At 36.7% G+C, this 26,556-nt stretch overlaps 3 protein-coding genes across 5 annotated transcripts; 1 reads left to right on the top strand and 2 right to left on the bottom strand.

Annotated features, from left to right (window-relative positions):
* Positions 1–140: 140 nt before the first annotated feature.
* On the bottom strand, positions 141–2,234 carry ppil3 (peptidylprolyl isomerase like 3). The gene is made up of 6 exons (XM_005801000.3): positions 2,177–2,234; positions 1,863–1,937; positions 1,216–1,309; positions 1,041–1,108; positions 819–937; positions 141–672 (listed from the first exon to the last, which is right to left on the bottom strand). The coding sequence occupies exons 1-6, from the start codon at positions 2,207–2,209 to the stop codon at positions 546–548; spliced, it is 516 nt and encodes a 171-aa protein (XP_005801057.2). The 5' UTR covers positions 2,210–2,234; the 3' UTR covers positions 141–545.
* A 622-nt stretch (positions 2,235–2,856) lies between these two features.
* On the bottom strand, positions 2,857–15,553 carry LOC102235727 (volume-regulated anion channel subunit LRRC8A-like). Of its 3 annotated transcripts, XM_023343813.1 has the most exons (4): positions 15,450–15,553; positions 13,908–14,116; positions 8,864–10,982; positions 2,857–7,448 (listed from the first exon to the last, which is right to left on the bottom strand). In XM_023343813.1, the coding sequence occupies exons 3-4, from the start codon at positions 10,973–10,975 to the stop codon at positions 7,173–7,175; spliced, it is 2,388 nt and encodes a 795-aa protein (XP_023199581.1). In that variant the 5' UTR covers positions 10,976–10,982; positions 13,908–14,116; positions 15,450–15,553; the 3' UTR covers positions 2,857–7,172. The 3 variants fall into 3 exon arrangements, with proteins under 3 accessions (XP_023199581.1, XP_023199582.1, XP_005801058.1); XM_023343814.1 differs by lacking the exon at positions 13,908–14,116 and having other exon boundaries at positions 15,450–15,543; XM_005801001.2 differs by lacking the exons at positions 13,908–14,116; positions 15,450–15,553 and adding an exon at positions 13,290–13,593.
* Positions 15,554–15,578: 25 nt separating this feature from the next.
* On the top strand, positions 15,579–25,731 carry hscb (HscB mitochondrial iron-sulfur cluster cochaperone). The gene is made up of 6 exons (XM_005801002.3): positions 15,579–16,046; positions 16,151–16,247; positions 21,766–21,855; positions 22,006–22,150; positions 25,317–25,364; positions 25,504–25,731. Exons 1-6 carry the CDS (start codon positions 15,706–15,708, stop codon positions 25,596–25,598), a joined length of 816 nt encoding a protein of 271 aa, XP_005801059.1. The 5' UTR covers positions 15,579–15,705; the 3' UTR covers positions 25,599–25,731.
* The last annotated feature ends 825 nt before the right edge of the window (positions 25,732–26,556 follow it).

Genomic DNA, 26,556 nt, shown 5'->3' with positions numbered 1-26,556 from the left:
AATTATAGAAATTGATAAACTTTTCAATGACATTCCAATAAAGTGAGATGCACCTGTAATTCCGTAAAAACTTAAGCTTCTCAGCAAGTTTTCTCAATAGCATTATGCAATACCAGACAACACACAAGTATACTGAAAAATGTATTTATCTTTTTTATTAATATGACCAAAAATGGAAAATGAAGCAGGAGCAGGGTTTGACTATGTATCCAGGTCAGGCTTGATTGTGAACAAATTTAGAAGAACAGATAAATAAAGAAAAACTTTTTATGAAAGACCTCGAGTTTCAGACATGGAGCTAAAAAAAAGTGGCTAAAGCACAAGGTGTGATTTTTTAAAATCAAGTTGTGTATTTCCTTATCAAAAAAACTACTAAGAACTTTGGACCTTCATAGTCAGTTCTTGCCTGGTGTAACTGTTTTCTTTTTGCTGCAGTTACTTTTCTCCCTTTGACAAGCAATCCATTTTAACTCTGGAAAGGCCCTGTATCCTCTGCCTCACTGAAGCAACAAAGAACAGGTCTGAATATCTGTGGTGAGAGTCGTCTACCCAGCAAATGGGTTGGCATGAATGGTCACGTCCTTTATCCGGCTCTCAGTCAGCGGCCGGAATGTCTTCTCATTCACTGGCAGCTTCTCCAGCTCGTCCAGCGTTTCCAGACCATCGATAATCCTACAAGTCAACAGGAGAGAGGAAATAAAGGGAAAAAAAATGAACTTCAGAAGATGTATTAAAAGTCTCTCCTTTGGGTTTGAATCAGAATAAATCGATAGGTAATCTCAGAATCATTACAGCTGTACATTGTATAAGTTTCATACTTTCCAAACACTGTGTACTTCATGTCCAGATGAGGTTGTTTGGCATATGTGAAGAAAAACTGGGAACCATTGGTGTTGGGGCCATTATTTGCCATCGACACCACTCCTCTGACATTGTGCTAAAAAGAAAGAGAAATCAAATAATCCTGCTGCACTCTTATGTTTAAGCTGGTCTCAAACAAAGAGACTTTAAAGTAAATAAAAAAACAGTGGTTTGCTCACCTTTAAGTGCTCACTGAATTCATCTTCAAATTTACGACCCCATATACTTGTTCCTCCTTTGCCTGTGCCTGCAGAATTTTAAAAAATCAAATAATCAATCAAGAAAAAAATCTAGAGATAGTGAGAATGTCAGAAAAAGCGCTGTGTTCATGTTTGTGTGTAATAAACTCTATACCTGTCGGGTCTCCGGTTTGAACCATAAAGCCTTTTATGTTTCGATGAAAGGAGCAACCATTGTACAACCCACTTGCACACAAAGCCAGGAAGTTCTGTAAAGTAAATAAAAAACCAGTGATTTCAACATGAAATCAAGATTGAGTGTTCTGCTGCCTTTTCTATGCTAACTTTTTAGGTTTGCAATCACAAAACTGGCTGCTCTGTATCTTCAATTACAACTTTTCTTGTCGTAAGAGGCTGCAAACAAACATGTTCTCACACCTGGTACAGAAAGTAGAAAGATTTACAATACATTCTTCCTGCACTGTAGCATGTCTCAGTGTAGCTATGCTTTTACGCATAGCTTTTATTGCTACATATGAAAAAACTTATGTTGAACAACTGCATGGCAAATAAACAAATAGAAATAGAATATCCTTCAGTTTGAGTACATTCATTCACTCCTATACAAATCTTTACTAGAGTTGGTAATAAAGCTGTCTGTACCTAATGACAAAACAGATTATCTCAGAGCTCAATGTTGTTAGATTCTAACATTTACGTTTCAATTTTCTGAGCTCAGACCAAACATAATAATTAAGTGAATACAGCTTTTCCACAGATATTGATGAGGCTTTCTTAGATTAAAATCAGCTTTAAACTCACCTCACACGATTTAGGGGCGCGCTCACAGAACAGCTCAATCTTAATCTCTCCCAGATCTGTGTGGAGGGTAACTGCCTAAAACATGAACATGAAATATATTTAAAAATATTACAAACAACGGAATCAATGAGGCTTATTTGGCACACCGAGCATGTTAGCTCAAATTGACAAATACCCCCGTTACACCCGCGGTGTTAATATAGTCATTACGTCATTAGTATCTGTAAAATACGCCGTTCCTTAATCGATTAGGAGAATGATAAACTATTTGAAACGCATCCCAAACTTTTTATAAAATGTTACAAAGAAATTACCATTTCAAATGTTGCTTCTATGCTGTGGTGCATACAACAAACCCATCCGGCTGGAATAGAGTACCTTGGTTAATGGTTCCGCGAAGAACTACTGAGCGTTGGTTGTCAGGACCGTTCATGTCTATGGTCAGGCCAAGTTGAGTAAAATTTGAATCCTGTGTAAATGAAACCGTTTACAGCTTTTCGTCGGATTATTATTATTATTGTTATTTTATTTTTTTTAAAACAACAAAATGATAATAATCAAATGTTCACAGTGTAACAATCAAATGTTCACAGTGTGTGTGGAAATTAGTGTTGTGAAGATATCGTGTCCCAACAGGATCTGGAACAGCTCATCCTCATAGGTCTGTCTAAAAATTCTGACACCTGCAGCTGGTTCAAAATGCCACTGCTCACATTCTTATTAAAGTTAGGAAAATAGAGCACAAAACCCCAATTCTAAAGTCCTTAAATTGGATCCTTGTAGCTCTGAAAATACTTTTATTAGTTTATAAAGTACTGAAAGGCTTACCACCAAATACATTAAATATCTGCTGTTGTTTTCTTGGGTAACTATGTGCAAATCCTAGGTTTTCACTTTCAGAAAGAAATTTATTTTTGTTTATTTTAATACATCTTTAACAGGGGAATCAATGATAATGAAGAACAATTTGTACCAGAAACAAAAGATCAGACAATTCTTTTCAACCTAGTTTATTTTATTGTTCTGGGTGGTACACAGGCAAACGAGAAGCAGATGTAAATAAGACAGCAAAACACTATAGCATGAATAATGATAGTGCTGCAAAAATACTTAGGATTCTTTTTTTTCTTCATGTTTTGGCAACAAAAAGTTACTCAACAAAACTGAATGAGCACATTTTATTGGAAAAGAGAAACACTGATGATGATTTTTGTACCCACAAAAAAAAAAAAAAAACTATCATGAATGACAGCATGAAGAAAGCCCTATAATTCAAACACACAGACTTGTCCTTTGTAATATAACACATCTAAAAGTAGCTAGTTTATACATGATCAATGGTAAAATTTTAGTTCATTATTAAGCCAAGGGTTTTATTTTTTCAAGACATCTTTAAAAAATAATGAAAACAGCACACAAAATGCTCCTAGCAGTTTAGATCTAAACAAAAATCATGTGTATTACAAAAAATGAACAAAACAAAAAAACAATAGGCAACCAATAGAAAAAAGAAGAGTTCTAGCTGGATTCCTGAGAAACTATTTCAACATAATATCTGACATAATAGAAGAAAAGTTACAAAAAGTTTAAAAAAAGAATGAGACAAACACAGTCTATACACAAATAACTATCCAAGCAAACTATGGAAAATGTTTACTCACTACAACTTCACTTTTTATTTTACACTTGGTCAAAAATGTTGATTGTCTTAGTAAGAGGACTATGTCCAACAGGTTTTGGACATACCTTACAGAAGCGCACGTTTTAAAGATAATGAATCCTAATTTACACACTTTGTTTTCATGGTATGCAATCACCCAAGAGCAAGACAAACAACACAAACAATACATCTTGTATGTTAGTTTTGTGCCATTATTGCATTTGCAAAATGTAACATTGTGGGAAAAGGTGCTAGAGTGTAAAAGCATTCTCCAGAAAAACATAATTTTAAATGACCTACTTCACCTACAATACTTTAAATCCCTGTAGTAAAAAAAAACAACAGTGCATCAAAAAGGATGCTGATGCCCCCAAACCTGTAAAACCCACATTTTGTTTAAATGAAGGCAATATTGCACAATTTATCATAACTACACATGCTACTGAATTAGATGCACGTGGCTTAAAATATGTTTCATACTTTTCAGCAGAGTTAAAATAGTGAAGACTGCTACTTGTCTGAGTGTTTTTTCACACTTTTATTCAGGGAAGAAAAACAGTCTTCCCTGACTGCATCACTTTATGAAACTAATAACGAAGGCTTTTTTCTTGTTTTAATATTAGAAATCCTAGAAAAGTGACCTTCAAACATAAAATAAAACACTTTTTACTTCATTTTGAACACTTGCAACAGTTGAGAAAAAACAACAACTTTAAATTAAAACATAATTGGGTATATAAACATCAGATCCATGTGACAAAAAAAAGTGAACAATAAATGAATTTTGCACATTTAAGGTCAACAAGCTCAAGTTACATTTCCAAACCTCTACTTGTTAGCTTATATGAAAATAAAGTTATGACCGGTATTGTAACAAAGCAAGAATGCAATATTAGGAAATGTCTAGTTTAGCTGCAAAAGTAACTACTGGTGCCAAATGTAGTTATTGTTGAATGAGTAAAAACGACGTGAGTTACACAGAAGAGCAACACAACGAGCAGGGATATCCCCTTCTATAAGAAATTAAATGGAGTGGTGGTGACTAAAAATAAATATTTGGACTAAAGGATGACATAAAACAAAATTTCTATGTGTCCTAATTCTATCTGTATGAATTAGGACTGGGCCTGTGTGACGGTATCAAGGTACAGAAAAGCTTTCAAGAGTCAGTCCAAGGAGCAGTCATCTACCGTAAGTCATTTATGCTAGTGAATATAAAAGTGATTGCAGTTTTTCTCCAACTGGATGATAGATTGCTCCTACATTTTTTAATGCTTGCAGGAAAAAAATGGACTGTTCTCAAATATTAATGGCCACAAAACACACAACAGTCTAGGTCAACATGTGGGGACTAAAGAAGAGCCCCAATTACTCTTACTAAGGTAAGTCTTTCATGCAAACCTCAAACCGTCTGGAGGACAGTTTTAAATAAAAGCAATCATGCGGAGAACTTTTTATTTAAAAGTCTGTATTAATACATGATAATATTAACCCATAGCATTTTACTCTTGATTATACCATGCATATGTTACAGTGTAGATACTTAAATACCACATAACACTGTTAATACAGCTAATTCTATGATTTCTTTATTAATTAATTTGAAGTCATGTTTTTCTTTCTCTGCTTTTAATTAATAAGATGTAATGTTTAATTGGCTTTAATTTAATTTCAAATCATGAGAAATTTGCATGGATAAAAAAAGTAAAACTCATCCTAGTAGCTGACTTCAGTGAATCTAATGATAATATCATCTCGTCAAACATTTCATTTAAAAATGTCAGTTTCACTAAATCTGTGCAAAACTGCATTTACCTCATGAGGTTTGTCAGGATTATCCAAGGGGAAACATTATATGTTACAAAAGATATGAAGTTCATATCAGGAACCTTAAACAGATTTGAGTGACGTGATAAGCTATGTATTGTAACAACTCAGTTTTTCAAGCAGATAAATCTAATCTTAATTTTTTGTTTCCTTAAAATAAATTAACCAACTCAGAGGTTTTTAAAAAAAGAATCTCTCAACCAATGGTCAGATATTGTCTGAATAACTAGAATTTAAATATATGTTTGATCTACGCAGTCTAGTCAAAGTCGAAAAGTCAAAGCCTATTTCTGTTTAAAACGGCAATGTTAATAATTTATACAAACTCAAATTTAGAAATTAAACTGTGCCCTTCTTTGCATTAAAATGCTATTTAAATAGAAATCTTGATCCACAGAACTAGTTTGCAATATGTTTCACAAACAATGCAACTGGCAACAGGCCACAAAAAAACCTGGCCACTTACTATGGCTTTTTATGTAAAAGAAGTTTTTCACAAAAGTGACAATGTGCAAAGGTTAAAATACCATTATAGGCTGCAAAAAGGTATTTATCTTCCCAAAATGTTTTCTCGGCCCAGCCCTAATGGATGTTAGCTTAACTGTAAATGGATTGAATTTATGCAGTGCTTTTCAAGTTATACCTATTACTCAAAGTGTTTGTGGTCAAGTGTGTTGCCCATGGGCACATCTAAGTGGCAGATCCTGGAATTCAACCCACAACTTTCGGATTACAAGACAACTACTCTTCCTACTGGACACAAGTCACCCCAATTAAGTAATCCAAGCTTCTTCTCTAAAATGTTATCAGCATCTTGAGCAAGTAAGTTACAAAATGTTCTCATTCTCTCCACTAAATCCAACTTCAAAAGTCACACATTTTTAAACAATTTTTGTTCAAAACCTACTTGTATTTTAATTTTCTTTTCTTTTTAAAATACAAACACAGCACACCGAACAGAATTTGATCCACTCCACCTAAAAAACCCCCAACACGCCCTGAGTCTAAGTTGTACAAAACATTCCCTAATGATGCCCATTTAAGTAGCATTTTGTGGAAAGATTTATCCTTAAACTTGAGGATGAGAACACAAATAGCTTCAGAATGAGGTCAAAAATCCAAATTATTTTCAAACCTCAATCCATGCACAGTAATTTTGCTGCACTAATGCCACCACAATTTCCCTAAAGGCAACTTTATATCTCTGACTACAGCACTTTCAGTTACCTCTAATGTGTTTCATGTCATATTTTCAAGACTTTACCAACCAAGCCAGCACAGGTATCTGAGAACCACGGCCGACAGTGCAGAGCAGAAACACTTTGATCCATGTCGTAATTAGGTTAACATTAGTGTTGTACAAGAGATACGCTGCTACACCAAGTGTTTACTTTGTAAGGTTGGCAATTTAACTTTAGTTGTTCATATAAACCCCCAAGAGTAAACATATTTTAAAAAAACGTATAAATAGGAACCTATTTTGGAATTCAGAGCAGTCCACATATGCTCAGTTGGCCAGTAGCTTTCTTTTACATTTTTTTCCTCTAAACCATTAATACCACAAAATGATACTGTAAACAAAAGATCAAGATCATAATGGCACTAGCCTCGGAAGTTTTACAAAAGAGAAATAAAAAACAAGCAGCAGATGCCAGAGTCAGCATTTGGTCTGCTAAACTGGCACTGGTTTAATACCTAACTTTACTGGCAGTACACTGAAGCGGGAGCACATCCTGTTTCTTTGTGCCTCAGGGACACCATGGGCTTCCACTCTGTATCCTGACCAAAGCGCACAGTATCGTTTGGTTTCCTCACAAACGAGTTCATGCTTGTTCTTTGTCAGCTTTCCACAACTGCTCCTTAGCCTCGGTGGGCAGCGTGTTGAAGAGGTCCTCTTCGACCACAAGACCGCTTCTCTTCAGCAGTCTGCACTCTCCCAGCTCCACGGGCAAACACTCCAGACGGTTTCCTCTGAGCTCCAGCTGAGTCAGTGCGGTCAGCTCTCCAAAGCGTGATGGAAGGGACTGGAGGCAGTTGTTCCCCAGGTTCAAGGTGCGAAGCTTTTTGCACTGGAACAGCTCATTTGGCAGTGTCTCGATCTTTATTTTACAGAGTGTGGAGAGTTGCATTGGGGACAAAAAAAGAGCAGAAAATCATTAAATGAAGGCACTAAAGCTTAACATATGTAATAAACAATAATATGAAATAGAACATCTTGTAAAAGTTTTACCATTCATTGAACATCTCCACATTCTGCCACATTTTAAACATAAACCTCAATTTATTTTACTGGGATCTTATGTAACAGACAAAGCAGTGCACAGCTGGAGAGACTGAAAAAAATGGGTTGGACTTTCTGGCAAGGTACTGGCCTAGTTCAAGTTTTACTTAAAAAAACAAGGTATTATTTGTGTTACTAAGTAACTTTTCATCGGAGTTGTTAAAAATCACATGGATCAATCTTAGGACCCCTCCTATTTAATATCTACAAAATATTGTTTGCTCAGATTATAACACATAGCAAGATAAGCAGATGATGCCCAGCTCTAAATCACAATGTCACAGGGTGAATATGAACCCATTCAAGCATTCATGGAGTAGATGCAAAAAGCAAATCAATGACTGGATGTAGTACAACATTCTTCAGCTGAATAAAAACAAAACTGAAGTACGGTAATAATTTTTGGACCACAGGTGGAGTGATTAAGAGTGACGGTTTCGATTATTACATCTAGAAACTCCAGATCAGGCCAAAATCAGGGCGTAGTGATGGACTCAGATCAGAACCATTAGAGACACATTTAAAAAGTAAGTCTTCTATCACCTGAAGAATATTTACAGGATTAAAGATATTTACTTACAAGAAATTGAAAAGCATATGTGTTAATGTTTAGTCACATTGATTACGGAAACCGTGTCTTCAGAGGTCTGCCCAAAAAAAAAAAAAATCAATCTGATCCAAAATGCAGCTGCCCACGTCATCACTAGTACCTAAAATAGAACATATCCCCTGTAGTTGAGATTTTAGGTTTTATTTTTGCTGGTTTATAAATCACTCAATGACTTAGCATCAAAATATATTCGATACTTGTCATATTAATCCTCCAGACCTCTCAGATCTTTTGGTTCAAGCCTAGTTTCAGTTTTTATGCTCCTTTAATTTGAAGCAAACTTTCACTAAACTGCAAAAATGCTGAGTTCCTTTACATCAAGGTTAAAACCCCATTACAGTAACCTGTAATAATTATTGACCGGGACATCATTAATTTTAATCTGCATTTCAACATTTCATTACTTTTCTTTTTTAAACCATTTCAGTATAATGTTTGCTTTATGTATTTTTTCCCCACATAAAGCACTTTGAAATTCTTGCTGAAATGTGAAAAATAATCTTCCTGTGCCATTGCTTTGACAAAATCTTAAATCAAATAAATTTGTGGTCTTGTGACAAAATGAGGAGTGCATACTTTTGCGAAGCAGTTGGAACAACGAAGAGTGAATTTCAACAACTCACCCGGTTGGCTGTCACTGCCATGTACTGTAGATTCTGAAGGTAACCAATATCTGTTGGAATGCAAGTCAAGTTGTTGTGGCTCAAGTCCAAGACTCGTAGCTTCCGGCAATAAAACAGTTGGCTGGGAATCTTTTCAATCTTGTTTCTGTTCAGATGCAGCTTTTCCAAGCTGGTCAGAGTGCCAATCTGAATGGGAATGTAGGCAATCTGGTTGTACCAGAGCTTTAAGCACACCAGCCGATGAAGGTGCTGGAAGCTGATTATTTCCTCAATGGTCTTTAGGTTGTTGTCCTTCAAATCAATTTCCTGTAGGTTGTGCAAACTGAAGATGGAGTGGGGGATGCGCTCCAGGTCACAGCGAATGAGTTCCAGCTCGGTGAGGTTCACCATCTTCTTCAGGCTGTTCAGCACCATCAGCTTGGTGCCTTCATTGTTGATAGAGAGCTTCTGGAGGTGTAAACCCACGTCAGTCACAACTTGAGGTAGCTTGGTGAGGTTGCTCTTCAGGCGGAGAACTTTAAGCCTCTTGAGCTCACGGAGCCCATCGATGACAATATAACGGTTATTCTCAGCACTCAGGTTCCCTGTGAGATGAAGCTCACTGAGGTTCTTTAAACTGTAAATCCATAAAGGAATTTCTTTAATGTCGGTGAACTTGATGTGAAGAGACTTGAGGTTCTCTCGCAAAAAAGCCAAGGCGGGAGCTTCGATTTTGGCCGGAGTGTGATAGAGCCACATCTCTCTGAGGTTGACGAGTTGCGCAATGATTGGTGGGATGGTAACATCTGGGATAAGCTCCAATTTGAGAACCTCCAACTCCATCAGATCGAACACTGTATCTGGAATGCCGCTCAGCATGAAAAGGTGCAACTCCAACTTCTCCTGAGAGTTCTTGGTTATCCTCTGCCTGAGCTTGTCAAGCGTCCACTCATTGTTCAGGTTGAGCTGTCTCAGCTTATTTTCACTGACTTCTGAGAGGAACACAGCGAAACGTTTGGAGTACAGAGGATCATACTGGTCTATCATGTGCAACATAAATGCAAAGTCATTCTTCACGTCGGGTATGTCGCTGTAACTGCTCTCTTCCCTGATAGATTCGAAGGAGTACTTCTTCAGAGAGCGCCGCAGCATCCAGCAGAGTGTGTACATGCAGATTAGTCCATACACGACCACTAAGCAAATGTAGAAACACGCCAAGATTTTAAAAAGTGTCGCCAGTGGATGAGCACAGTGGTACACTCTGTAACCAGTCAGGTTTTCTATATTCACAGAGCAGTCCACATTAAACTGAATGTCTTGAACGTAATACCCCGTGTAGCAGATTATTAAAATAAACTTGATTACTTTGATGATAGTCTGACGGATGTATAATCTGTACACGATGTCTCCTTCTTCCACGTGGATACGGAACTTCTTTACTTTTTCAAACAGGGCTTTTGCCTGTTCTCCTTCTTTCTTGTCCAAAACCCCCGTTTCAGTTCTATCAACGATGCCTTGCTCAAAACGCGTCTTTGTTTTCTGAATCATTGGAACGCTTGCTTCAACATCCTCACTTATCACAGACTCCTTGTGGTCAAATGATCCATTCATCTTCATTGGTTTGGGATCGCTTTCTTCGACCACCGTCTCCGACAGTGCCCTGGTTGTCCATGGAGAGTCAAAACATTTAAGCAAGATGGATACAAAGTGTTCTAGTTTGGAGCTAGTCCGAGGAAATTTAAACCAAAAGTTGCTACAGGCTAGAAAAATAAGAGTGTGGAGTAATACCAAGTAGGGGAAGTACTTGGCGAACCAGTGTAACTTATTTTCATAGCACACTGCATCAACGTAATTGTACTGATGGCGGTCCAGATTGTACTGGATCCCTTTAGGCTCCAGTAGGAAGGATGTGGACAGGGTGGAGCTTAAGTTCTTTTTACAGGTTTCATTGACAATCCATTTGCAGGGAAGGCAGATCATCTTGTCCTGGGTGATCTGAAGTGTGCCGCCAAACACAGAAATCATGAGCATAACAATGGAGATGTAGTCGGTGAACACATCCCACCATGGTTTCAGGATGCGGTATGCTGGCTGTGTGTCCACGAAGTACCGCAGCTCAGTGATGGGGATCATGGCTCATCTGTGAGAAAAAAAGAAAGTTAATGTCAGTGGTTTGCAAAAAACAATCCCTTTTTTTCAGTTCCGACAAAAACAACAAATAAAGCTGGCAATTTAATACTTTAATAATCCTCCCCCACCCCAAAAATAGACTAGGAAGCTAAGGTTGGTTAATATTTTAAAAAGTAATGTACATTGCTTTAATGAATACTACAGTGATAAAGTCACTCACAAACCATTGGTTTGAGAGTTGGTCATTTTTTCTAACTAAGGAGATTCTACACTAAATAAAAGGTAGTTTCAAATAAATAAAACCATGGATTTTACAGGAGGCACATGTTCTTTTCACTCTACATAACCCACTTCCAGACACATCAAGGCTTAAAGGTTTCTAAAATAATGGAACAAAGTATAACAAAAAATATACATGTATATTGTTGTATAATGTTTCAGTTTCAATCAATCAGTGTTTCAATTAACTGAGTGAGCTACACTTTTATTGATTTAAGCTCTAATTAATAAGATATGATTTATCTAGCAACAAAGGGAAACAGAAGAACATCTAAATGTTACATCAAATGTCAAACCACTCATTCATAAAATATAAATGTCAATTTGTTTTGAATTCTAAAATTATTTATTAAAGATAATGACCTGTCTAAATTAAGAAAAGAAATTGGAACAAATTACAGGCTCGGAGATTGATGCTTTCAATATAAATTAAGGCTATGAAAATAGCCTGTGCCCGCTAGAGTTTCAGACCAGTGTGACTGGTCAGATTGTTATAAAAACAGCAGTGTTTTATTAAAATAAAACAAAAAACCAAAGGTAAATGACAATTATAATCAGCAAGAAAGTTAAAAAAATGGTCATGTATTAGCATAATGCAAACAGGTTAGCATAGACAGCATTTCAGTGAAGAAAACATACAGAAAAACTTATCATGCGTTCAGAAATATTTTGCAAAATGAAAAAAAAAGCTGTAACCCCTTTATGAATGCTTTGTATGTTAAAGATTTTGTAAAATGTTGCAACAACATTTCACAGGCAATGTGGAACTTAACTATAACCAACAGTACTGCAGGTACTTCCCTTGTTCTGCAGCTAAACAAATGAGTAATAAACATTTTCAACATAAAACTGAACAATAAAGCTTGCATGTTGCTCCGGTAATGTAAGTATTTAGCACTGATGTTGAACACAGATATTAAGCAGATCCATTACTCTGCTCATTATGGTAGTTAAACAGTGCTCTGATCATGATTATTCATCACATTTATCCACATGGAGCTGTTAGTGCCATCCTCCCATTATGACATATTGTTAAATCTCCACCTGTTGCAGTTTTATTACACCTGAGTGGAAGCCTGTCACAGGGCTGCATAATAAGGAAAATTATACAGCTGGAATATTAGCATTATTGTAATGTTACAGCACAGTTCAGCAATTGTAATTATCACTTTTTATGATTCACGTATTTCAGAATTCTTTTTCAATGTTTTCAATTAGAAATTGTCAATCACTCTACATTGCTTATTTAATTTAATTTTTATACAACATTCTACATTTAAATAAAAGAAATTGTCAGTTTTTTTCAGTTAAGGGAAGATTTAAGAAGAAGGTATCACGCAATATTTTGATTTTCCAGGCAAGTCAATTTTGTGAAAATGCAAATGCATTTTTTACATTACAAAGATTGATGATTTTAAATAATTATGTCTTCCATATCAACCCTGTCCTCGCATTGACCGCCCCAAAAAGAAAACCAGATTACTCTTTTTGTAGGTTAATAAAAATACCTATCTGTGTGACTCTTAATCAAAAACACACAGATAAGAAAAACACAATTTTGATTAATATGACATAATTGCTTTGTATTTAAAGAATATTGCAACAGCAGCATTAGTTGTGATAAGCAAATATTTTTCAAACCCTTCTCTTTCTTATCTGTCATTTGTTGCTTCTAACTTTTTCTGTAATCTTTAGCATTTAAGGCGCTATCGCTGGAGCCAGGTTTCTGGATTACCCTAAAACAAGCCTTACAATATTTTTTCTAAATTATGTTACCCACTGATCCGTCATTCATCTTACATAACTATGCAAACATTACATCATAACTGATGCTGCACATGTGAAACAAACTAACCCCACCTAATAGAAAGGTTTTAATCCACTGCTAAGCAGGAATAAATCCTTGCTGCATGCAAATTTAATCCACACAGTAGGCGCAGACGTGAAATATGCCCAACTCAAAAGTTGCAAAATGCAGACAAGACATAGATGAAATGTAAAAATGTCTTAGATGGAGATGAAAAACAGAATTACTTACAAATCCAAACTGTAAAGCCCAACAAAGCCATTTATAAAGAAGAGCAGAACTCTCCGCAGCTACCGTCCTTTGTCTCTGCTGTCCATGAACGCCTGATCCAGCCTTTCGGATCAACCTCTCGCCTCGTGTGACTGCACCACACCCAATGTGCACGCTAAAGAAGGCCTTCTTCTATAGAAGACATTCCGTTTTGGCGTGTTTAACCCAAACAACGCGAGCGCCAGAGGAGCCACCTCTCTCCCCTCCTCTCTATTCTTAGCCATTTCCGTTAATAATAACCAGAGTATTGTCTGTGGGGGCCTTGAGAAGCGCCTCCCTCGACCTTCAGGAGAAGATCCTGTTTACCTTACGGATGCTTCTGTCTCCATCCACTGTCTCTCCGGAATACTCAGCCATCACCCCTTGAACTCTCACCTCCCCCAAAACACACACACACACACCCCCTTACACACACACATAAAACAAGAATAGGGGCTGGCATTCATCACTGCTTGTACTTTGTCAGGAAACTGTAAAGTTGAGGAGCCGAGACGCCTAGTGTGATCTTTTGCCAAAAAAGCAAGCACACCCTGGCTTGCTTTTTTAAAAGTTCCTCAGTCCTGTGAAACGTTTACTCACCTAACAGCATCTCAGATGCAGCAACTTGGATCAGTGGCTAGATTAAGCAGCACAAGGTGCCCCAAGATATTAAAACACTGGCCAGTTTGGAGGTGTTATCTGAGCTCCAGCCCCTGATGATGTCCCGGGTGGAGCAGCCACTCTCTCAGTAGCCAACAGTCTTCATGGGCCATTTCCTTTTTCATCCCCATGCCAGTTCAACGGGAGATCTGAACAGAAGACATTTAGGGGATGAAAATGTGGCTCCTGCTATTTTCTAGTTTATGCGGGCACGGTAACGCTCGACAGACCTGATAAAGAAATTTATTCAAGCATATATGATGCTTTGAAGAGAGCAACTATACAGGTTCTTATTTTAAAGTTATGAGCCAGAATTTTTAAAATCTCAATCAAACTCACAAAGTATAAGTAAATAAAACAAATAAAGCAAGCTGGAGTTTATTTTTCTATTTATTTTTAGTATTTTGGTGGAAATCCTTATATAATCACAACATTATTTCTCTTGTCATCCTACCCTTTGGTGACATCAAAAGGCAATCAATCAGAGTTCTTAGAGGACATACATTTGTGTATTTTTTAAATATATGTTTAAATTAATTTCCTCCATCTGATATATTTAATTGCATTCTCTAAGGTTGCCACAAATTGTTTGAAAACACTACATGGACTTCAAAAAGAAATTATCAAAAGAAAATCTGCAGACACTGTTTATGATGTGGATAAAAGCTGACTGAAATGACAAATTTCAATAATGTCTGAAAATATGTCAATAGTAAATTTACCAAACAAGTCAGACATAAGTTGTTTCGGTGAACTGCGAAATGGTGCATACTGTATCTACGGCAATGCAAGCAGAACACACTGATTACTAATTTTACTCCATTTACAGGAACGTCCTTCGTGGCTTCATCCGAGTAGTCTCTGGGAGAGACTCTTGTATAGATTCTAGTTTCAGTGTAATTAGAATTTGTACTGAAAAATGCACTTAATTCCTCATTAATGTTGATTGATCAGCTCAACTCTTGTGCCAAATTTGTAGCTTTCTTGTTCAATGCACTCCAACAACTTCCTGCAAAAATCATTACGGAGCTGTGTTGGTATTTTCAATATTTACTTCATATTGAAACGATATATTCCGCTTTTAACGTACTACCTTGCCAAATAACACATCTAACGACAGACGGTAAAACAAAGTACTTTAACTTTTCGTCAAAGTAGTTGATCCAGTTAATTACAGAAAGTTAGAGGCAGGTGACTTTTCTTTCGATGAAATTATGCGACGCTAAAATCTCATTGGTATCTGATAAAGAAAAAACACCTGAACAGCAAAGGATTTACTTTTAGCAAAGATCAAAGAAAAAAGCATATTTGCAATTAAAATACACCAGCAAGCAAAGCTACCCCAGCCACTAGCTCATAAGCTACATGCTAGCAGCTCCTTCTGTTTCTACAATCGAAAGTTGGCATTCTGACCATCGCTTTTGCTCATGGAAAAGGTGAACTTTCAACCCTAAAATTAAGCTGTTGGAATCTGTAACTTACTTCGAATGGTGATCCACATTCGAACCGAACGTTAAATTTTAATACTATTTATTGCTGACAAATTATGCGCTTGCTAGTTAGCCGTCGTCCAAGGCATCTTTGCAACTTTCGTGACTAGAGCGAGCGGTGGCGCTGTGGTGTGCAACGGACTTCGAAGAAGAAACTGTCTTCTTCTGCTTTTCGCTGACGGAGAGATATTTGTTTTGATCCAGAGCTTTTTAAATTATTTTTGGTTGACATCATAGCAGCTAAGAGGATGTTTCACAGTAACTGTCTGCTGCGGGTTTCGTCGTCGCTCCGGGCGGCGCGCTGCCTGATGCCGAACCGACACGCTGCTGCTAAAACTGTTACATGTTCACATCGCTGCATGTCAACATTCCACAAAAAGGACACTGGACACAGGGATGCGAACCTTGGAGGACCAGGTTACCGCACCAATAAGGTCTTTTCGTCGAGGAGTTATTCCACAAGCGAAGTTAAACTTAACTGCTGGAACTGTAAACAACTTCTTGACACAACTCCTTCTTTCTTTTGCGACTCATGCAAAGCAATCCAGCCCCCCGAGGAAGGGGCGTCCTACTTCAGGATCCTGGACTGGTTAGTGTAACACATTGTATCTTTCTATTTGTCCTACTTGATTGTGTCTATATAAGTCTGTAAGCAAAAATATTTAAGTTCACCAGCTGTTTCCTTTTTTGCAGTGACTACACATTCACACTGGACACACATAAGCTCCAGAAAAGATACTTGCAGCTTCAGCGGACTCTTCATCCAGACAACTTCAGCCAGAAATCTGTGGTAGGCATTTGATCTTGTAAGGTGCAGGGAGATCAGCTGAGTCAGAGAGAGGCTTTCCTGTGAGTCACGCTGTGGCTCAGGAAAGCTCAGTACTCCAGTGTTACTTGTTTTGTTTTCCTGTTGCCCAGTTTAATATAAATTTACTTAGGTAATAACTCTTTTTCTAGCAAAAAAGATCCAAAATATAAATAATGTTGACATGTTTTAAATAAAATGTTAATAAATAGAATGAGAAACAAATATGTTTTATAACAGGGGTGTCCAAAGTAGGTCATCCTGCATGTTTTAGTTCATGCAGGATGACATGGTGGTAGTAACAACCTTTTCAGCATGTCAATATTCTCCTAAGTCCTCTAATGAGCCATCATTTGATCCAGGTGTGTTAAACCAGGGAGAGAACTAAAACACGCAGGATGCCCTGAGGACCGACTTTGGACACCCCTGTTTTATAACATCAATGTACCAATATCAGTCACTTCATAATATCCTAAAATCACAAAGTATTGTGTAAGTATTTGTTTTGTCATTATTTTTTTTAGATTTCTTGTTCTATAGTCTGTCATAAAATGATTTAATCTTTTGCTATGATCTAATTAAATAAACCCAGAGTGGGAGGAGATTACCACTTAAATGGAGAGCGAAGCTTTTCTCGGCAGAGCTAGAGACACCTCTCAAGAACAATCCAATTTTATGACATCATTATTGGCAATGTTAAGTTGGACTAATAACATGCAAAACACTGGGAAACACATGTACAATCTGGAATTTAACATATATAATGATTATGTTTTAGAATAAAAAATGGTGTGGCACTTGAATAAATGATGCCATTGGTGAGCCTCGACTTCTGCAACTGAATCATTTATTTACTTTCACAAATAGATTGATTGTTGTTTTAATGGATAAGTCAGTCCTGGTTTAAATTCTCCATAAAGTGTGGTATTCATTCTTGTCTTAATTGGCCCCAAGGTCAAACATGAGAAAATCATTGCAAATTTCTTTTTGTGTCTTCAGAAAAAAATTGAAGGTTACAGTAGTCTTAAATATGGTTTTTAATAATCACTGTTCAATTTTGTATCCACTTTAGGATCTGAAAATCAAAGTAATCTATATTTTGGGCTGGAGATCATCAAATTTAATGCATCCATCCATGGTGTATGCTTGCTTGTCTTCGCAAAAAACAAGCAAGCAAAGATAAGCTTGTCTTTGCAAGCAAGCATACATGGGAGTGGGGAAAGATGAGGACAAACAATTTCACACTCATTCACATCTAAGAACATACTCCAAGCAGAAAGACCACAGGTCAGGATTCAAAAGACCTTCAAAAGACCTTCTTGCTGCAAGGCAAAAGTTCTACCATCATTTTGCAGTCTACAAAAAAATCTATCCAGATTCCTTAGAAACAGTGGAAAATCCCTTTGACTTAATGGCAAACTGGAATCCACGACTTTAGTGCATAGCATTCACAATACCTGCTGAAAAAAATAATAAAATGTTTTCTTTTCTTTTTAAATTGCTCATTCCTCATCCTGATGGTATAGCAATCTGAACACTGAGCAGTGTTGCCCATAACAATGCAATTGATTTGCATATCAGTTCAACTTTAGAAATGTGTTATCAATACCCACAGACTTTGATAGATAGGCTCACAGATAAAATATATTCCTAATAATATGCAAGGCAGGACTGTAAAATAATAAATAAATATTTCAATGTTAATCTAACATCTATATAAATAGTTTACCTAAAAAGACGATTTGAAGTGTTTCCAGTAATAAGCTCAAAAATAAACTATGCAGAGAATGGTCTATGGCTTCAAAAGTTTTAGAACAAAAACATAAGAAAAATGGTCTCTACTTTTTTTCCCATTGTACTTTGATTTTATTGCTTGTTTTACTCCTCCTGTTAGAGTAGATCTGTGGTTATAGCCGATTCACTTGAATAATTTAAAGGGCAAAATATTGGCTCACATTATTCAAAAGAGCTGTTAAAGCTGGAAGGTCTGCTTGGTCAAGTGTGAAAAAGAGACTCAATAGGCAAAAAAAATATTATTTTAGAACTAGAGCATATGAACAGCTCAAAAGACTCTTCTAAGAAAAGAGCTGTCTTCTGAGAGGGGTTTAACTTTAAGTGGGCATCATTTGAAAGGGGCAAGATATTCTATTGCAGAGAATTACCAAAAAGAGCACACAGCAGATAAATTGCTAAAATCATTTCCATAACCCTCAATTTGAACACAGAAAGTGAAAATATACAAAGCCTGGTAAGAATATGTACGCGTTTTCAATCTTTTTACATTTGGTCATGTTACAGCTATTTCAGTTCAGCTTATTTATACAGCACCAATTCACATCTCAAGGCACTTCATCAAAATAACCCATCAGTTTATATACAGGAATACACAATTTCCGTATATATCATTCAGATGGATTCAAAGTACGGTAAATTAGATTCTAGTTATCAAAGGTCAGTTTATTACTCAAATTAGTAAAACATGTTTCCTCCCTCCTGCTCCTGATGAGCATGTAGTGACAGTGGACAGAAATCCCTCTCGCAGAGCATTTCTTATAGGCTGTAAAAGGCTGGAGACAAGAGTGTATGTTCACTTTCCAGCAGGCAACATACAGTCACAGCTACAGTGCAATTGCTTTGATCATAGCATATGTATGTGTTAGAATGGTGCAGTCAAAGTTATGTTATGCAGTGCTTTGTGTTGGTCAATAGCATTAAGTCTAAATAAAATCCAGTGAAGTTTGTGGTTGTAACATGACAAAATGTGGAAAAATTAAAGGTTATGAATAATTTTGCAGGACATTGTATCGCCAAAGTCTCGAGACTTAATGTTTTCTATAAAATGACATCATTATAAACCTTTACATAACATGTAGGAGCAATAACAAGAAAGCTCTTATTTCTATAAGACTCTTTGAGAAATAATTTAAAGAACAAATTATAAAGAAAGACTCGAAAATATGCTTAAAGTTATCACCCAAGTTATCTTATAGGGTAAGCATTTTCAGATCTATTAATTAATTTTTCTTTACAAAAATGCTTCGTTTAACATTGTTCATGTTTTACAGAAAATGTCCTATTTAGATTTAATTAAGCTTTGTGCTGCCAAATAGGAGCTCTGATGAAACTGGAATGGGATTATTTGGATTTAATAGTCTTTAATTACTATTTGATCTTTGTTTTAGGATTGTATGCAATTATTCACAGCCAACATCAAAGACGTGAGGGTACTTTGTTACTTAGAAGCAGGATAATATAAAATAATGCTGTTTTGTATTAAGGTTAATTAAAAAATAGAAATTTTATAATAAAAACAAGCTAATTATGAAGTTCAGTTCCCAAATTGTTAATAGACTCTCTCTCCTGTTATCACCCATTGTCAGAGCGTCCAGCGCAAATCTGTTGCCCTCTGTCAGGTCGCGGGGGTAACAGGTTCAGGAAAGAAACGCAGACACCCTTTTCCCCGGCAACACTCTCCTTCTCCACATGTTGGATCTCAAGCTGTTCCCAGACCAGAAGGGGATATATAGTCGAGTTCTTGGCTGCCCCCAGGGCCTCCTCCTAGTGAGACGTGGCTAGAAAACCTCCAACAGAAGCAGCTCAGGAGGCATCCTAATCAGATGCCTCCACCGCCTCCACTGACTCCTTTCAATGCAGAGGCGCATCACCTGTACACGCCATTGTAGCACATACTAATTCCCCCAGCTGTTATTATAGAGTTATAACAGATAGAAGACATATACCCCTTCATTTGTTGACTCACTTGTGGCCTCTAAAAAATTCCTCTGCAATAAGACTATTGATTGTTTTGCTAGAATGAACACAGATCTATCTGTGTTTATTTCTTACTTAACCTTCTTTTGCCAGAGTAAGGAGAAAACATCAACGTCTTAGTTTTTCATCTACCATTTTGTGATGTAATAAAGAGTCTTTACAAGCCAACATGCTATGGATAAACAATGAGAAAATATGATTAAATGTAATCAAGAATTGTCACTGTTGATTTATTTGCTGATTATTTTTCTTATTAGTCATTATGCTGTATTCCTGCTGAGGATGGCTGCTGCTTAAATGGAGTGTTTTGTCACATGTTGAGGATGATTGGCTGTTTGTGTCACTGGAACTACCTGGCCCCGAACACTTGTTGGTGTAAGAGGATTCAAATAAACGGATCATTTTGCAGAAGCGTAATCTTTAAAAATTGAACCAAAATGTAGCAATAAATGATGCTACACTTCTAGGCACATCTAGCAACTCTTATAAAATAAATGTGACTAAATTATTATATTAGAATTTGTGCTTTAGGTTTTGTTCTAGTTCATGAAGTGTTGATTTAGTTATACATGACTCTCCCCCAGTTATGGATAACTAAATCCACAGATTTAATTATTCATGCCTTTGCCCTATTATCCTACACAGTTTCTCCTAGCCTTTCCAGGAAGTTTCACTTTTTTCTTGTGAATACTTTCCCACAATTCTTTGGGCTCATGAATATTCTGGGGAGTGTAAAATGGCCTTTTGTGTTCTTTTTAGTCACCAGTGGTTTTCACTGTGGATTTCCTATATAGATGTGATTTTTGCCCAGTCTCTTTCATCCTTTAGAATAATGAATATTGACAATAGCTTTTTCTACAAAGTGGTTCTCTTTGGCACATTTTCACATTATCTAGAGTTTTCTATGGATATCAACATGAAAAGTAAGCAGATGTTTTTAAAAAGTAATCCAAGTCCAAGGACAGAGAGGAGATCATCTTCCTTTTGGTAAAGACAAAAGGAAGATGTCTTCCTAAAGACAACCAGATGCTTTTATATTCTCACATGAAATTAAACTAGGAAACAGCAGAATGCGTGGTGACATATTAAAGACATAAGACCCAACTTGTCCAATATTATCTTTACTCTGTTTTATTTATCACTCCCTCTTATCATTTTTTTTATTAACTAGGCATCTCCTTGCCTCAGGGGTCTTAAACCTATACACAAAGAAGCTCATTACTTTTACAAGGTTACAAGGCAGCCGCCTACTCCATTGGTTATGACTACTGGAAAAGATTCACACTTCAAGCCCATGGGCTAGAGCGTGAGACTATTGATTTTAACTAGAGCTGACAGACCCGATAGCTGCAAAATGTACTAAGATCTACCAAGCATTTCCTACATATTTTTCTCCCCATCTCATGTCAACAGATCTTATATCAAACTCACACTTGCACCCATTGTAGAGCCCCAAACCATGAGACTACAAAAGACGCTGTGTGTCATGCATCTAAATGTTTGTATCGCCAAGGATTTGGTGTTTGGCAGTGGTGTAGATCAGGGAATGTAGTAAAGTAGCTCTTATGTTGTTCTGTTCTGTCAAAGTTGAATGTTTTTCACTCTGCACTGAGATTGTTGCTTATTTCAGATAAAAAGCACGATTGCTGTTATTCAATGTAGATATTTTTACATTCTTAATGACTAAATATAACTTATGTTGCTTAATTGAACTGAATTGAATCTTTTGCAGAAAGAACAGGAGTATTCAGAAAGCCAGTCTGCCCTCGTGAGCAAAGCCTACAAGACATTGCTGAAGCCGTTGAGTCGTGGTCTTTATATGGTGAGTGTAAATCTCTTCCTCTCTTCCAATAAGTAGTTAATTTTATGAACGTATGCTCTGATCGCCTCACTGCTTGTTTATTACAACTTTACAACTAAGCATTTATTTAGAAGAGCAGTGAGTTTGATGGACTTCCTTTGTGTGTTGCAGCTGGAGCTTGAGGGCATGCATCTGAAGGAGGGTACTGACTCTGTAGCTGAGTCACACTTCCTAATGGAGTTGATGGAGATCAATGAAGCCCTGGAGGAAGCCCAGACTCCAGAAGAAGTCAATAAGATTGGCCAAGACACAAAAGGTAGAGGTTTACACTCCTAAGTTCAGCTGATGGTCATAAAGTTGCAAGAAGGAGCACATGATTAAAAGGAAAAGTGTAACCTGCTTATATCCCTCAGATATGAAATGATTTAAAATTGTCCTGATATTGTCTTGCTAATGATGTTAGCAAATTACAAAACATATGAGATGAAAAGGATGCTGGATTTAAATGTCTCTTTCACAGTGTAGTGGGTGGTTTTGAGGACTAAGGTTTTAATTTTGCCAACACTTTTCTCCTCTGGGGAATTGTAAGACACTTTTTAGTAACATCAAGACCGGCGTACAGCAGGGGTATCCAACTCCAGTCCTCAAAGCGTCGTCATGTCCCGCCGGTTTTAAATGTGGCCCTGCTCCACCTGAAGTAATTCAAAGGACTCCTCAGCATGTCATCAACTTCTGCAGGAGCCTGATAATGAACCACCATTTAATTCAGGTGTGTTGAACCATAGGATGGTATAAAACATGAAAGATGCTGGCCTATGAGGATTGGCTTTGGACGGCACTAGTTTATAATCCCGCACAGTTTGGAAAAGTCTGAAATATAATTCAAGTATTTCTCAAGGATGACTAAGCATGACAGAAAATTAAAGTAGATAGTTGAATTTCCAGACTTTATTCCATCTATCCAGTGGTGATTATTGGTGGCTTTTATAGAAATATGCACATAAATCCATGATGAAATTTTGGATATTTTTATGCTTTATAAATGGCAACAAAATACGGAGAACTTTTTAAATTTGGGTGTTGAGAAGTGCGTAGGAATCCTAAATGTAACAATGTCCTTCACAAGTAAGAAAAAATGTGATGACCTACTCCCTCTTATCGTCATTCCATCACTCAGTTATGTCTGTTGTTGGATCGACATGTGGGTGTCAAACATTTCACTGATGAAACCTCAGGCCAAGCTTCAACATTATTGTGCCATTTTCATTTCTAACCTTTTCTGATCTGCGCTCTGATGGTTCTTCAATTATGTGTTAAGTATCACTCTTCAGCTCCAATAAGAGCTTTTCCAAATATAGTCTCTTCTGGCTTCAAAAGCATCAAGGTGGTGGCTGCCAAATAAGGAAAATGAAACTTCCAAAAGGCAGCCCACATACCAGTTGGTGATGCCTCACTGTGCTACATCCTGGTCCTACTTATAGTCTGAATAAAATGCAATGATATCATCTAAAAATAATCTGTAGATTTGAGTTTATTACAGAAGCAACATGTCAACCAATAAAAATGACACAATAAAAGCTAATGTTTTGGCAGCCCTACCTGAAAAGTTCTGCATTGTTTAATCTGTTTATCATTATTTTGACACTTTTATTATTGTTAAAAAATAATTATATTATTATAAATATTATTTTTAGTATAGTTATTGTTAAAACCAACTGAGCTTTACAAAAGTTGAACAAAGTGAGTATAAAATAAAGAAATGCTTACTTTTAGTTCAGAACCATCCTGCATTATTAATTGTTTAAGGAAAACAAATAAATCTGATCAACCAAATGTGATGTATGTGAAACTGATGTTGTGAAATGTGTCCTTAATTTGAAACTGGATGTGAAACTGACTGCTTGACTTATTCCTGATTAATTTGAGCTAATAATTATCTGACTCTTTGGGAGCACTGAGAACATTAAAATCAAAATCTTATGCACTCATTTGACACATAAATATATAATAAAATATAAAAAACAATTAAAAAGGTAATGTGATAACATAATTATTGCATCCCCTCCTGACATACTTGACCCCTGTGAATTACACACCCTTGATCCTAATATACATGCACTATTCCAACCACCGGTGCCTCAAAAGTGACAGCTATGCTTTAAAGACATGGAAAGATTTATAAATTATTAGCAAAAAAACTGAAATCATATGTGAACAATCAACATATAAAACAGATTCATGAAGAGTAATTAGAGAATGGAGAAAAATTACCTGGTTTTAATTGTCAAACTAAAAGTTTAGCCTAGGCTTTAAGACCCGAATACAATGAACATATCTGATATCATACAGCAGCTGCTCCATAAACCTGGGGGAGTAACGAAAAAGGCTGTTTCTTTAGTGCTTAAAACGTGGTCTATGAACATGTAGAGGAGTTTTTTCATTGATCGAAGAGCTACAACTGAGAACAATTGTGGTGTTTTGTCCGAATGGAGATCTGAACCTAGAGAAACTCTGTGCTTTTGAGACATGGAGCATAATCATACGGCTTATTGGCAAGGAAACAAGGACGTTGGTGGATTTTCATTCTTCTGTAAATATTATGAAGTTCATGCTGATGATTTTGTCTCAACTCTTGCCATGACACAGTTCAGTTTCAGTTTTAATCACTTGAAATTTCTGTTGTGGCTGTATTTGAAAAGTATCCATGTCTGACTTTTGGTGATGCCTACAAAGGAAAACCAAAAGTTACCTCAGCTTAGACCAGTGGTTCCCAAAGATTTTCTGGGTCCCCCTATGGATTACAATAAAATCCCCCCAAAAAAGAAAAAAAAAAATCAACTGGGCACACACATCGTTCAACCGGACATAAACCTATAGATATATTTTGTTTTCAAACTCCACTGAAGTTTATTTCACACTTCAGGTTGCAATAAAACACACTACAAACCATCTTTACAGTGAAACACTTTTGTGTAACTGTTTTTTTTTTCATTCATCCATACAGCTTCCCGTGTCCCCCCTGCAATAGCACTGCGCCCCCCCCAGGGGATGCGCCCCGCACTTTGGGAACCACTGGCTTAGACCGTACCATGCAATAAAAAAAGCAACTTCAGGATATCTTAGCCATGACTGCACCTGCTGGCTTGAGTTGTGCCAGTTTGACAGACAGGAAACATTCATATGTTAGAATGGCTTCATCAAAGACTAGTCTATTCTTTCTAAGAAGATTTAAATAGATTTACTTCTGCAGTTTTAATTTGATATACTTAACAATTTGCTCCACCGATGAGTTTTACACTGCATATTTTAAACTGTGTTAACAAGGCGCCTGTCTTTGATTCTTACAAACATGGTTTGTTACTTCAGATAAAGCAGGGAGGCGTGTGTGCTGTTGGGTGTGTAGGAATAAAAAGCAACAGACTGAAAATGCCTCATCTTATTAGCACATGCAGAATTGGAACTTGTCTTCTTCTCCCCCGCAGGGAAACTCGCAGACTTGACGGAGCTGATAGATACTGCCCTTCATGAAGGTATTATGATCCGATCTTCCCGTGAAAACATGATGTATTCCTCGCACTTGAATATTTTGTTTGCGTTTTGATCTTTGCACAATCTCTTCTTTGTTACTGAGTGAGCTATTGATTGAGCGTTCTGATTTTTTTTGAACAGGGAAGCTTGACACAGCCAAGGAACTGCTCACACAAATGAAATACTATGCAAGCATTGAAGAAAAGGTCAAGGCAAAACTTTCAGATTTTATGTAATGTTTTCCCTCTATTTGATGTATAATAACCTCTTTTAAAGCTCTGTTTTATATAAAATATAAATATAAAATATTGCATATTAATGTCATTATATTATTTTATGTTTCCAGTGGTAGAATAAAAGTGGACTGTATTCAGCCTAATTATTGTGTATTTAATCCTGAACAAGTTGTTTTTAAGTTAAAAACAGTATAATCCATGGTTCTAATTACATGCATACATTATCTCCATGGAATGTCGCTAATTTCACAAACCTAATCATATCCTCTTGTACTTAATGTGTCATCAAATGAGACAGAGATCTATAATTGGCGTTGATTTAAATGCTGCTCTGTGTTCATATGATTATCCTGCCTATCAGTTCAGCGTTTCATCATGTGGAACACACACAGATGCAGACGCTGGGCTCTTGCTTAGTTCTTCAGGTTACCTTTAGGGGGAGACATAGCACCTTGACAACCGTCCTGCAGGAAAGCATCAGACTTTGCACTAACAGAATATGAGACCTGACTAGAGGGAGGTCCTTAATTGAGGTAGACAAGGTTTTGAATTATTAATGGTGGCTTCATATGTAGCATTAATGCTATGATAATCAGGAGAACCGCACTGAATGAAGATAACTCAATGAGCCCAAACATCTGTGATCCTCGTAATTTAAAACTCATAAACTGAAGTGGATTTATACTGTGCATTAATGCTCGCAGCACATTGATAGATGCATCAAAACAGAAATCCATCCATCCTCTCATTTAATTTTCTTCTTATTTTTTTCAATACCAGTGATGGAAAAAAACTCATAAAACCCAATTACCTACAAATAGAAGCTCAAATCATATCAGGGCCTTTGATCTGAGGAACTCTTCTGAAATATGAGAAGTCTTACATATTCTGACAGCTTGGAGTTAACCTTTAGATTACATATCAAGTATTATTCTGTGGTTAAAGGTTTCACACTGGC

The sequence above is a fragment of the Xiphophorus maculatus genome, chromosome 12, assembly GCF_002775205.1.
Source record: "Xiphophorus maculatus strain JP 163 A chromosome 12, X_maculatus-5.0-male, whole genome shotgun sequence".
Taxonomy (NCBI): Eukaryota; Metazoa; Chordata; class Actinopteri; order Cyprinodontiformes; family Poeciliidae; genus Xiphophorus; species Xiphophorus maculatus.
Note: the sequence above shows the minus strand (reverse complement) of the source record. Positions and strands in the feature narration are given on the sequence as shown.